This window comes from Oncorhynchus masou, unplaced genomic scaffold, assembly GCF_036934945.1.
Source record: "Oncorhynchus masou masou isolate Uvic2021 unplaced genomic scaffold, UVic_Omas_1.1 unplaced_scaffold_1510, whole genome shotgun sequence".
NCBI lineage: Eukaryota > Metazoa > Chordata > Actinopteri > Salmoniformes > Salmonidae > Oncorhynchus > Oncorhynchus masou.
Genome location: NW_027005119.1, coordinates 129,497 through 143,788, shown reverse-complemented (window position 1 = coordinate 143,788; position 14,292 = coordinate 129,497). Strand labels below are relative to the sequence as shown.

General features: G+C 49.0%; 1 protein-coding gene across 1 annotated transcript; it reads right to left on the bottom strand.

Annotated features, from left to right (window-relative positions):
- Positions 1–61: 61 nt before the first annotated feature.
- On the bottom strand, positions 62–13,517 carry LOC135531094 (ethanolamine-phosphate cytidylyltransferase-like). The gene is made up of 7 exons (XM_064959217.1): positions 13,177–13,517; positions 11,992–12,074; positions 4,008–4,085; positions 3,138–3,203; positions 2,410–2,475; positions 2,219–2,307; positions 62–1,726 (listed from the first exon to the last, which is right to left on the bottom strand). The coding sequence occupies exons 1-7, from the start codon at positions 13,358–13,360 to the stop codon at positions 1,609–1,611; spliced, it is 684 nt and encodes a 227-aa protein (XP_064815289.1). The 5' UTR covers positions 13,361–13,517; the 3' UTR covers positions 62–1,608.
- Positions 13,518–14,292: the final 775 nt, after the last annotated feature.

Below are 14,292 nucleotides of genomic sequence, written 5' to 3'. Positions count from 1 at the left end.
ACAGGGCTGGGGTCAGCGGCCGTAAGGGCAGGGCTGGGGTCAGCGGCCGTAAGGGCAGGGCTGGGGTCAGCGGCCGTAAGGGCAGGGCTGGGGTCAGCGGAAGTAAGGGCAGGGCTGGGGTCAGCGGCCGTAAGGGCAGGGCTGGGGTCAGCGGCCGTAAGCGCAGGGCTGGGGTCAGCGGCCGTAAGCGCAGGGCTGGGGTCAGCGGCCGTAAGCGCAGGGCTGGGGTCAGCGGCCGTAAGCGCAGGGCTGGGGTCAGCGGCCGTAAGCGCAGGGCTGGGGTCAGCGGCCGTAAGCGCAGGGCTGGGGTCAGCGGCCGTAACGGCAGGCCTGGGGTCAGCGGCCGTTTGACCAGGGTCCATAGGCAATAGTGTGCCATTTGGTAGATCAGACTAGAAGGCACTACTAAATAGACAGTACACACACAACTACATAGACTTTCCTCTCTTCTTCACAAGTCTCTCAATGTTCTTTTTCATCAGTCACACTTCGGATTCTCCTCCTTTCTTTCTGCCTGAAAGTGGGATAAGATTTAACACAGTCCATTCCAGATACTCCACTCCAGACATTATTATGGGCCGTCCTCCCCTCAGCAGCCTCCACTGACAGGGGAAGAGGGTTATTTTTGTGTTCTCCTTAGGCGGTGAAGGAGAGGAGGTGTCTTGGTTAAAGTCTGTTTCTGCAGTTCGATCTGGTCTGATCCGGTTTGGGTGGAAACTCATTTCATGGAGGTCCTAGTGTCCGCTGGTTATTCCTTTCAGTTAAGACCTGGACAACCAGGTGAGGGGAGTTCCTTACTAATTACTGACCTTAATTCAATCAATCAGGTACAAGGGAGGAGTGAAAACCCGCAGACACTCGGCCGTCGGTGGAGTGAGTTTGTCCCGTTGTGGACTGGGGGGGGTAAAGCCGGTCTAGGACGGGCTAGCAGGCAATGCTTCACTAAAGGATGTGTATACAGTACATGTAGTAGGACTAGACTGGTTTGGGCTGGCTGGGTTCAGTCTGACCCGGTCCGGGTCGTGTTTGAACCATTTAGAACTGGTTAGGACAGGGGTTCCCAAAATATTTTGTTCCGTGACCCCATTTTGTCATTTAAAAAAAAAGGTGATGAAATCAACAGCCAATGTTTGGTTCTTAAACTGGGACTATAACCGACTATTACAAATCAGTTGACAGTACATTTGACAGTGTTTCAATATGAAGGATCGTTTGAAGTGACAAATGCATCAGAAAGGTATTGGGAAGATCAGAAGAGCATCAGCCAATCGTTTAGTTTGATCTGCTGAGTAGAAAATAACACCAGTGATTGTTGTTTTTCCTCCAGTCTGATTTTAGTGCCTGTTCTTGTCCACTCTGTTCTGAGGCTTCTGGGCATTGTGGAGGGAAACCGGAGATTAAACCGTTCAAAAGATAGGAAGAAAGAAAACCAAAACCGCTCTCACTATGACAACGGCATCTTGCAGCAACCGGAGGTTACTGACATAACCCCAGTTCTATGAACCAAACGCAATTTAAAAAAAAAAAAAAGTTATTTCAGAGTTTCTCTAGTTTGAGAAACTCTGGTTTAGGATCAGTTTTGGGACAGCTGGGTCTGGTTTGATCTGGTTACTGTGCTGCCTGGGCCGTGTCCCCGGCCTGCTCTCCCTCTGCCTGGCTTTTCATCGCCTCAAACACCGCAATCTCCTTGGCCTCTTTCTTCTGGTTCCTTGCCTCAAACTGCAGCCTGGAGAGAGACAATCAAACCAACTTCATTTGTATAGTGCATTTGGTACAATGTAACAATTCAATAATACCAAATAAGGAGGGAGAGAGGTTGGGAGAGGGGTGTGGAGGAGGTTGGGAGAGGGGTGTGGAGGAGGTTGGAGAGAGGGGTGTGGAGGAGGTTGGGAGAGAGGTGTGGAGGAGGTTGGGAGAGAGGTGTGGAGGAGGTGGGGAGAGGGGTGTGGAGGAGGTGGGGAGAGGGGTGTGGAGGAGGTGGGGAGAGGGGTGTGGAGGAGGTGGGGAGAGGGGTGTGGAGGAGGTGGGGAGAGGCGTGTGGAAGAGGTGGGGAGAGGCGTGTGGAAGAGGTGGGGAGAGGGGTGTGGAGGAGGTGGGGAGAGGCGTGTGGAGGAGGTGGGGAGAGAGGGATGGAAAAATAACCAAATGAGTGAGAAAAAGATGAGGGACAAGGAGAGACAAAGGTAGACAGTGATAGATGGGTGAGAGAGGCCCTTACCGGTTCTTGATGATTCTCTGTACGATGTCATCGGTGGTCAAACCGTTACCACTGTCTACTGTACGGAAGATACCTCTCTTCTTAGGCTCCTGGGACACACACACACACACACACACGATAACATGCAATCACACAAAAAGACACACACACGAATACTGCAAAACAGACAAACACACACAGTCAGTACTCACAGCATAAGGGTCTGCAGTGTCCCTGTCAGGAAACACCTCCGTCTTCCCATGACACACCAGGTCCACCTACAAGAAGTGACATCATAGATCATGAGTATAGTCAATAGGATCAATTATATAACCTACATGCTTTATCGTAAATATCTATGGTATAACAGGAAGTGACATGGTCAATTAAAATATGATCAATAATATCTATGGTATAACAGGAAGTGACATGGTCAATTAAAATATGATCAATAATATCTATGGTATAACAGGAAGTGACATGGTCAATTAACATATGATCAATAATATCTATGGTATAACAGGAAGTGACATGGTCAATTAACATATGATCAATAATATCTATGGTATAACAGGAAGTGACATGGTCAATTAAAATAATATCTATGGTATAGGGGGAGCGAGGGGGAGAGAGCAAGGGGGAGAGAGCGAGGTGGAGAGAGCAAGGGGGAGAGAGCGAGAGGGGGAGTGAGGGGGAGAGAGAGCGAGAAGGGGAGAGGGGGAGTGAGGGGGAGCGAGGGGGCGAGAGAGAGGGGGAGCGCAGGAGAAAGGTCAGTTCACACACACACACACACACACACACACACACACACACACACACCAGGTCATTGTACATGTTTCTCCCTAAGGGAGGCTATGCATGTTAGGAAAGACGTCTCTTCTCCCAGTCAAACAATACCACTGTTTCAATGTGTGTGTCTTCCTGTGTGTGTGTGCCTCACCTTGAAGTGGTCCAGCAGATCTTTACCCACAGCGTAGGGAGCCCCAATCACCACCTCTGATACATACTGGAGGAGAGAGAGAGAGGGGGAGAGATAATTAAACAAAAATAAATGAGTGAGTTGTGAGTGTTGTGTAATGGTTGTATTTAGGTCGAGGGTGACTATCAAAGTCATTGAGTCATGGCTCTGTCTGGGACAGGGAGACAGTTTCAGGCTTTGTGTTAACTCTGAATGGTTATAGAATTGCGTAATCCGGTGTGTGTGTGTGTGTGTGTGTGTGTGTGTGTGTGTGTGTATATAGATACCCTTTGTGTGGTTTGAGTAATCCGGTGTGTGTGTGTGTGTGTATAGATACTCCTTTGTGTGGTTTGAGTAATCGAGGCTGTTTAGGATTACGATTTCATAAACACATTCTTTAAGACATCGTCAACACACATTAAAAGATGTGAGATACACAAGCAGACGGTTTGATGTGAACACACACCTGGAAGAGAGATCTTTTCTTCTGTAGCTGGTCTGATAAGAGCTGAATGGAGGAGAGAGCCTACCGTCCTTCAGTGTGTGTGTGTGAAGGAGAACATTTCTCTCTAGGGCAGAGCAGACAGCTTTAACTGTCTGTGACTATTGGGCCCATGGGGTTACAAAATAGCTGTGTGTGTCTATGTTGGTGTTGGTGTCTGTGTGTGTGTGTGTTGGTGTGTCTTCGTGTGTGTGTCTGTTGGTGTGTCTGTGTCACAGTGTTTCTGTGCTGGTGTGTCTGCGCGTGTGTTTGTGTTGATGTGTGTCTATGGGTGTGTGTCGGGGTGTGTGTTGGTGGGTGCCTGTGTGTCGGTGGGCGTCGGTGTGTGTTTAATGTGTGTATGTTCTCACCCTGCAGGCCAGGACACTCAGGGTTCTCTCGTGGATGTTCATGATTGGGTAGTTCTTCCCTTTGTAGCGATTCACTTCCTGGTTGACAGAAAAACACAACAACCAATGACAGGATATTTACTAGCTTTCGACCAATGTCAGGATATTTGACTAGTTCTCGACCAATGGCATGAGGCTTTATTGCAATGTGAAACAGGGGTATTGGTCCCATTTTGGTGTCTGTGAAAGCTTTTGGGCAGCGGCATCGGGGCATTTCCATTTCCAATCGTCTTCTTCTACTACTTATATGAGTTGGTAAACAATGTGAGCCCAGTTGACTACTTCGAAATGGTGAAAGTCCTCAATGCCCATGCTTTTGGCCACTACTGTTGTCTAAGTCTATGGGAGGTTACAAAGAAGTAGTTTAATATTGCCTCTAGACACTGATCTTAGGTCAGTTTCGTCATCCCCACTAACGGTGAACGTTAAGATTTGGCCCTTTTTTAAATGTATTTTTTAAAATCTGTTTTTGGTTAAAACCTGCTGACTTTTTTCCCCCCATGAAGATCGAGTTGAGCAAAGTCTCCTCCTGCTAGGATTGATCCGTCAGCATTCCATCACAACCGACCTTGGAACAGCGTCCTAAAAGGAATAGGACGACCCCCACAGTCGAGGAGCAATGACAGAGTATTTATACTGGCTCTGCGACCAATGGCAGCGTGTTTCATTGGAATGGAGTTGGGGAACACGAGCAGCGAGGCCCTCTGTAGCTTTTAGACATGTCAGTCCTTCATATAATGTAGTCAACTGGATCCACATGTTTCTCTGTAACAGTGTGTGTGTGTGTGTGTGTGTGTGTGTGTGTGTGCGTGTGTGTGTGTGTGTGCGTGTGTGTCTGTGCCACGGGCCTGTGTGTGTGTCTGCGCGTACCACGGGCCTGTGCCTGTGTGTGTCTGCGCGTACCACGGGCCTGTGTGTGTGTGTCTGCGCGTACCACGGGCCTGTGTGTGTGTGTGTGTGTCTGCGCGTACCACGGGCCTGTGTGTGTGTGTGTGTGTCTGCGCGTACCACGGGCCTGTGTGTGTGTCTGCGCGTACCACGGGCCTGTGTGTGTGTGTCTGCGCGTACCACGGGCCTGTGTGTGTGTCTGCGCGTACCACGGGCCTGTGTGTGTGTGTGTGTCTGCGCGTACCACGGGCCTGTGTGTGTGTGTGTGTCTGCGCGTTACCGGGCCTGTGTGTGTGTGTGTGTCTGCGCGTACCACGGGCCTGTGTGTGTGTCTGCGCGTACCACGGGCCTGTGTGTGTGTCTGCGCGTACCACGGGCCTGTGTGTGTGTGTGTGTGCGTACCACGGGCCTGTGTGTGAGAGAGAGCGGGACAGTGAAACACAGTCAGCACCCCCCCATCATGTCTACAGGGTTAGAAAACCACATTCACATAGATTCTGATGGGGTCAGCGTTTCAAATCAAATTAAATACAACAGGTGAAATGTTTACTTACAGGCCCCTAACCAACAGTGCAACCTTTAAGTAAAAAGTAGGTATTAGGTGAACAATAGATAGGTAAGGATATAAATACACAGTAAAAACACAGTGAATAATAACAGAGGCTCTATACAGTAGAGGTTATATACAGTAGAGGCTACATACAGCAGAGGGAGCTACATACAGTGAGGCTACATACAGTAGGCTACATACAGTAGAGGGGCTCTATACAGTAGAGGGGCTCTATACAGTAGGGGCTCTATACAGTAGAGGGGCTCTATACAGTAGAGGGTCTACATACAGTAGAGGGTCTATACAGCAGAGGTTATATACAGTAGAGAGGCTACATACAGTAGAGGTTATAATACAGTAGAGGCTACATACAGTAGAGGCTACATACAGTAGAGGCTACATACAGTAGAGGCTACATACAGTAGAGGCTACATACAGTAGAGGGCTCTATACAGTAGAGGGTCTACATGCAGAGGCTCTATACAGTGATATTCTATACAGCAGAGGTTATATACAGTAGAAGGCTACATACAGTAGAGGTTATAATACAGTAGAGGTTATAATACAGTAGAGGCTACATACAGTAGAGGCTACATACAGTAGAGGCTACATACAGTAGAGGGGCTCTATACAGTAGAGGGGCTCTATACAGTAGAGGGGCTCTATACAGTAGAGGGTCTACATACAGTAGAGGCTCTATACAGTAGAGGCTCTACAGCAGAGGTTATATACAGTAGAGAGGCTACATGCAGTAGATTATAATAGCAGTAGGAGGCTACATACAGTAGAGGCTACATACAGTAGAGCTACATTACAGTAGAGGCTACATACAGTAGAGAGGATATATACAGTAGAGGCTACATACAGTAGAGGGATACATACAGTAGAGAGGATACATACAGTAGTGAGGCTACATACAGTAGAGTCTACATACAGTAGAGGCTACATACAGTAGAGGCTACATACAGTAGAGGATATATCAGTAGAGAGGCTACATACAGTAGTGAGGCTACATACAGTAGTGAGGCTACATACAGTAGTGAGGCTTACATACAGTAGTGAAGATACATACAGTAGTGAGGGCGATTTACAATAGGGGAGGCCACATACAGTAGAGGCTACATACAGTCGAGAGGCTACATACAGTCGAGAGGCTACATACAGTCGGTAGGCTACATACAGTCGAGAGGCTACATGCAGTCGAGGAGGCTACATACAGTCGAGAGGCCACACAGGTCTGCCATGAGAGGTGACTGTATAGTTCCTAAGGAAAGCACCTTTAGTAAATCTGCATTCTCTGTAAGAGCTTCCCATGTCTGGAATACACCCATCAGACACGCATAACTGCACCACATATCACACTTTCACAAAATGCTTGAAGACATGGCTAAAGGTCAATCAGATTTGTGAACATGGTCCCTAGCTTTGTGTTGCCGCTTTCATGTTGTCTGTTGTCTGTAGCTTGTGAGGTGTGGAAACACTTTGCTATGTATTTGGTCTTGCTGCTTTTTTGCTCTATGTTGCTCTGTCTGCATGCTATGCTTTGCTTGTCCTATGTTGCTCTGTCTGTATACTATGTCTTGCTTGTCCTATGTTGCTATGTCTTGCTTGTTCTATGTTGCTATTGTCTATATTGTAATTGTTTTTAATAACCTGCCCAGAGACTGCGGTTGAAAATGAGCCGGCTGGCTGAAACCGGCACTTTTACTGAAACGTTGATTAATGTGCACTGTCCCTGTAAAAATAAAAATAAACTCAAACAGTAGGGAGGCTACATACAGTAGTGAGGCAATATACAGTAGTGAGGCTACATACAATAGAGGCTAAATACAGTAGGGAGGCTATATACAGTAGAGGCTACATACAGTAGAGAGGCTACATACAGTAGAGAGGCTACATACAGTAGAGAGGCTACATACAGTAGAGAGGCTACATACAGTAGAGAGGCTACATACAGTAGGGAGGCTACATACAGTAGGGAGGCTACATACAGTAGGGAGGCTACATACAGTAGAGAGGCTACATACAGTAGAGAGGCTACATACAGTAGGGAGGCTACATACAGTAGAGAGGCTACAAACAGTTGAGGCTACATACAGTAGAGAGGCTACATACAGTAGAGGTTATATACAGTAGAGGTTATATACAGTAGCGAGGCTACTTACAGGCACCGGTTAGTCGGGCTGATTGAGGTAGTATGTACATGTCGGTATGGTTAAAGTGACTATGCATATATGATAAACAGAGTAGCAGCAGTGATAAAGAGGGGTTGGGGGGGACGGACACAATGTATATAGTGGGGGGACGACACAATGTATATAGTGGGGGGACGGACACAGTGTATATAGTGGGGGGACGGACACAATGTATATAGTGGGGGGACGGACACAATGTATATAGTGGGGGATTTACACAATGTATATAGTGGGGGGACGGTATAGTGGGGGACACAATGTATATATAGTAGGGGACGGACACAATGTATATAGTGGGGGACGGACACAAATGTATATAGTGGGGGGGACACAATGTATATAGTGGGGGGACGGACACAATGTATATAGTGGGGGGACTACACAATGTATATAGTGGGGGACACAATGTATATAGTGGGGGGACCTGACACAATGTATATAGTGGGGGATCGGACACAATGTATATAGTGGGGGGACACAATGTATATAGTGGGGGAACGGACACAATGTATATAGTGGGGGGGACGGACTGTGTATATAGTAGGGGACACAATGTATATAGTAGGGGGGGACACAATGTATATAGTGGGGGGACGGACACAATGTATATAGTGGGGGGACACAATGTATATAGTAGGGGGGGGGACACAATGTATATAGTGGGGGGACGGACACAATGTATATAGTGGGGGGGACGGACACAATGTATATAGTGGGGGACGGACACAATGTATATAGTGGGGGGGACACAGTGTATATAGTGGGGGGCGGACACAATGTATATAGTGGGGGCGGACACAATGTATATAGTGGGGGACGGACACAATGTATATAGTGGGACGGACACAATGTATAGTGGGGGACGGACACAATGTATATAGTGGGGGACGGACACAATGTATATAGTGGGGGACGGACACAATGTATATAGTGGGGGGGGGACGGACACAGTGTATATAGTGGGGGGACGGACACAGTGTATATAGTGGGGGGACGGACACAATGTATATAGTAGGGGGACGGACACAATGTATATAGTGGGGGGGACACAATGTATATAGTGGGGGACGGACACAACGTAATGTATATAGTGGGGGGACGGACACAATGTATATAGTGGGGGACGGACACAATGTATATAGTGGGGGACGGACACAATGTATATAGTGGGGGGGGACACAATGTATATAGTGGGGGGGACAATGTATATAGTGGGGGGGACGGACACAATGTATATAGTGGGGGACGGACACAATGTATATAGTGGGGGGGATAGTGGGGGGGACGGACACAATGTATATAGTGGGGGGGGACCCCGGACACAATGTATATAGTGGGGGGGACACAATGGACACAATGTATATAGTGGGGGGGACACAGTGTAGGGGGGGGGACACAATGTATATAGTGGGGGGGACACAATGTATATAGTGTATATAGGGGGGACGGACACAGTGTATATAGGTGGGGGGACACAGTGTATATAGTGGGGGACAATGTATATAGTGGGGGGGGGACACAATGTATATAGTGGGGGGACACAATGTATATAGTGGTGGGGACACAATGTATATAGTGGGGGGACGGACACAATGTATATAGTGGAGGGGACACAATGTATATAGTGGGGGGACGGACACAATGTATATAGTGGGGGGGACACAGTGTATATAGTGGGGGACACTGTGTATATAGTGGGGGGGGACACAGTGTATATAGTGGGGGGACACAATGTATATAGTGGGGGACCTGACACAATGTATATAGTGGGGGGACGGACACAATGTATATAGTGGGGGGACGGACACAATGTATATAGTGGGGGGGGGACACAATGTATATAGTGGGGGGGACACAATGTATATAGTGGGGGGACGGACACAATGTATATAGTGGGGGGACGGACACAATGTATATAGTGGGGACTGACACAATGTATAGTGGGGGACACAATGTATATATGGTGGGGGGACACACAATGTATATAGTGGGGGGACGGGACACAATGTATATAGTGGGGACGGACACTATGTATATAGTGGGGACGGACAAATGTATATGGGGGACACAATGTATATAGTGGGGGGACGGACACAATGTATATAGTGGGGGGACGGACACAATGTATATAGTGGGGGGACGGACACAATGTATATAGTGGGGGGACGGACACAATGTATATAGTGGGGGGACGGACACAATGTATATAGTGGGGGGACGGACACAATGTATATAGTGGGGGGGGACACAATGTATATAGTGGGGGGGGACACAATGTATATAGTGGGGGACGGACACAATGTATATAGTGGAGGGGACGGACACAATGTATATAGTGGGACGGACACAATGTATATAGTGGGGGGACGGACACAATGTATATAGTGGGGACACAATGTATATAGTGGGGGACGGACACAATGTATATAGTGGGGGGACGGACACAATGTATATAGTGGGGGGGACACAATGTATATAGTGGGGGAACGGACACAATGTATATAGTGGGGGGACGGACACAATGTATATAGTGGGGGGGACACAATGTATATAGTGGGGACACAATGTATATAGTGGGGGGACGGACACAATGTATATAGTGGGGGGACGGACACAATGTATATAGTGGGGGGACGGACACAATGTATATAGTGGGGGGACGGACACAATGTATATAGTGGGGGGACGGACACAATGTATATAGTGGGGGGGGACACAATGTATATAGTGGGGGGACACAATGTATATAGTGGGGGGACGGACACAATGTATATAGTGGGGGGACGGACACAATGTATATAGTGGGGGGGACGGACACAATGTATATAGTGGGGGGGACACAATGTATATAGTCCGGGTCGCCATTTCATTTCCTCAGGAGTCTTGTGGCTTGGGGGTAAAAACTGTTGAGAAGCCTTTTGGTCCTAGACCTGCCATGCGGTAGTAGAGAGAACAGTCTATGACTGGGGGTGGCCGGGGTCTTTGACCATTTTTAGGACCTTCTTCTGACGCCGCCTGGTGTAGAGGTCCTGGATGGCAGGCAGCTTAGCCCCAGTGATGTACTGGGTTGTTTGCACTACCCTCTGTCGTGCCTTGCGGTCGGAGGCCCAGCAGTTGCCATACCAGGCAGTGATGCAACCAGTCAGGATGCTCTCAATGGTGCAGCTGTAGAAGTTTTCGAGGATCTGAGGACCCATGCCAAATCTTTTTAGTTTCCTGAGGGGGAAAAGATTTTGTCGTACCGTCTTCACGACTGTCTTGGTGCGTTTGGACCATGTTAGTTTGTTGGTGATGTGGACACCGAGTAACCTGCTCCACTACAGCCCCGTCAATGAGAATGGGGACGTGCTCGGCCCTCCTTTTCCTGTAGTCCACAATCATCTCCTTAGTCTTGATCACGTTGAGGGAGAGGTTGTTATTCTGGCACCACCCGGCCACGTCTCCGACCTCCTCCCTATAGGCTGTCTCGTCGCTGATCAGGCCTACCACTGTTGTGTCATCTGCAAACTTAATGGTGGTGTTGTGAGTCGTACCTGGCCACGCAGTAGTGGGTGAACAGGGAGTACAGGAGGTGGTATGCAAATTGGAGTGGGTCTAGGGTTTCTGGGATAATGGTGTTGATGTGAGCCATTTACCAGCCTTTCAAAGCACTTCATGGCTACAGAGGTGAGTGCTACAGGTCTGTAGTCATTTCGGCAGGTTGCCTAAGTGTTCTTTGGCACAGGGGCTATGGTGGTCTGCTTGAAACATGTTGGTATTACAGACTCAATCAGGGACATGTTTTAAAATGTCAGTGAAGACACCTGCCAGTTGGTCAGCACATGGCCGGAGCACATAATCAGTCTGGCCCGGCGCCTTTGTGAATGTTGAATTGTTTAAAGGTCTTACTCACGTCGGCTATGGAGAGCGTGATCACACAGTCGTCCAGAACAGCTGATGCTCTCATGCATGCCTCAGTATTGCTTGCCTCGAAGCGAGCGTAGAAGTGATTTAGCTCGTCTGGTAGGCTCGTGTCACTGGGCAGCTCGCGGCTGTGCTTCCCTTTGTAGCCTGTAATAGTTTTCAAGCCCTGCCACATAAGACGAGCGTCGGAGCTGGTGTGGTACGATTCAATCTTAGCCCTGTATTGGCGTTTGGCCTGTTTGATGGTTCGTCGGAGGGCATAGCAAGATTTCTTATAAGTTTCCGGGTTAGAGTCCGCATCTTGAAAGCGGCAACTCTACCCTTTAGCTCAGTGCAAATGTTGACTGAATCTGATGGGGTCAGCATTTTCTGAATGTGTGTTTGTTTGTGTGTGTGTGTGTGTACATACCTGGTCAAAGTGCAGTCCCACGATGACGTAAGGCCTCTCAGCCTGTTTGTAGACCGTCTCCAGGAAGTCAACATGACCAATGTCTGACGGGGAGGAGTGGTCAAGGTAATAACACACACACACAAAGAGAGACAACCACCTTTGTCTCTCTCTCTCTCTCTGACACACAACCACCATGTGTCTCTCTCTCTCTCTCTCTCTCGGCGCACAGCCGCCATGTGTCTCTCTCTCGCGGGCGCGCAGCCGCCCATGTGTCTGTCTCTCTCTCAGGCGCGCAGCCGCCATGTCTGTCCTCTCTCAGACACACAACCACCATGTGTCTGTCTCTCTCTCAGACACACAACCACCATGTGTCTGTCTCTCTCTCAGACACACAACCACCATGTGTCTGTCTCTCTCTCAGACACACAACCACCATGTGTCTGTCTCTCTCACAGACACACAACCACCATGTGTCTGTCTCTCTCACAGACACACAACCACCATGTGTCTGTCTCTCTCACAGACACACAACCACCATGTGTCTGTCTCTCTCACAGACACACAACCACCATGTGTCTGTCTCTCTCACAGACACACAACCATCATGTGTCTGTCTCTCTCACAGACACACAACCACCATGTGTCTGTCTCTCTCACAGACACACAACCACCATGTGTCTGTCTCTCTCACAGACACACAACCACCATGTGTCTGTCTCTCTCACAGACACACAACCACCATGTGTCTGTCTCTCTCACAGACACACAACCACCATGTGTCTGTCTCTCTCACAGACACACAACCACCATGTGTCTGTCTCTCTCACAGACACACAACCACCATGTGTCTGTCTCTCTCACAGACACACAACCACCATGTGTCTGTCTCTCTCACAGACACACAACCACCATGTGTCTGTCTCTCTCACAGACACACAACCACCATGTGTCTGTCTCTCTCACAGACACACAACCACCATGTGTCTGTCTGTCTCTCTCTCAGACACACAACCACCATGTGTCTGTCTGTCTCTCTCTCAGACACACAACCACCCTGTGTGTGTCTCTCTCTCAGACACACAACCACCATGTGTCTGTCTCTCTCACAGACACACAACCACCATGTGTCTGTCTGTCTCTCTCTCAGACGCACAACCACCCTGTGTGTCTCTCTCTCTCAGACACAGCGGTACATAAGGATACGGAAGAGGTCGAAGGCCCCGGCTACGTAGATGATGGTGTCCCCAGGTTGGGCCTCCTGTCCTGAGGCAAACTGGATGATCTTCTGGGAGGTCTGGAGGAACTGGGACACTCCTGTCCATGGACTGTGGCCCTTAGGACCCTGGGGAGACAAAACACTATTATAGGCATAACCTCTAACCCTCATCTAAACCTAACACAAACCTAATATAAACCTATCCCAACTCCTGTCCACAGACCGTGGCCCTTAGGACCCTGGGGAGAACATGGAGAGGAGGAGAGAGGGGAAGGGCCCGTTCTAAACCCTAACCTCAGAGACCCAGCCATCTCATAGTAGTTGGAAAGCCTGAGGGAGTCACTCCTCAGAGACCCAGCCATCTCATAGTAGTTGGAAAGCCTGAGGGAGTCACTCCTCAGAGACCCAGCCATCTCATAGTAGTTGGAAAGCCTGAGGGAGTCACTCCTCAGAGACCCAGCCATCTCATAGTAGTTGGAAAGCCTGAGGGAGTCACTCCGCAGAGACCCAGCCATCTCATAGTAGTTGGAAAGCCTGAGGGAGTCACTCCTCAGAGACCCAGCCATCTCATAGTAGTTGGAAAGCCTGAGGGAGTCACTCCTCAGAGACCCAGCCATCTCATAGTAGTTGGAAAGCCTGAGGGAGTCACTCCGCAGAGACCCAGCCATCTCATAGTAGTTGGAAAGCCTGAGGGAGTCACTCCTCAGAGACCCAGCCATCTCATAGTGGTTGGAAAGCCTGAGGGAGTCACTCCGCAGAGACCCAGCCATCTCATAGTAGTTGGAAAGCCTGAGGGAGTCACTCCTCAGAGACCCAGCCATCTCATAGTAGTTGGAAAGCCTGAGGAAGTCACTCCTCAGAGACCCAGCCATCTCATAGTAGTTGGAAAGCCTGAGGGAGTCACTCCTCAGAGACCCAGCCATCTCATAGTGGTTGGAAAGCCTGAGGAAGTCACTCCTCAGAGACCCAGCCATCTCATAGTAGTTGGAAAGCCTGAGGAAGTCACTCCTCAGAGATCCAGCCATCTCATAGTGGTTGGAAAGCCTGAGGGAGTCACTCCTCAGAGACCCAGCCATCTCATAGTGGTTGGAAAGCCTGAGGAA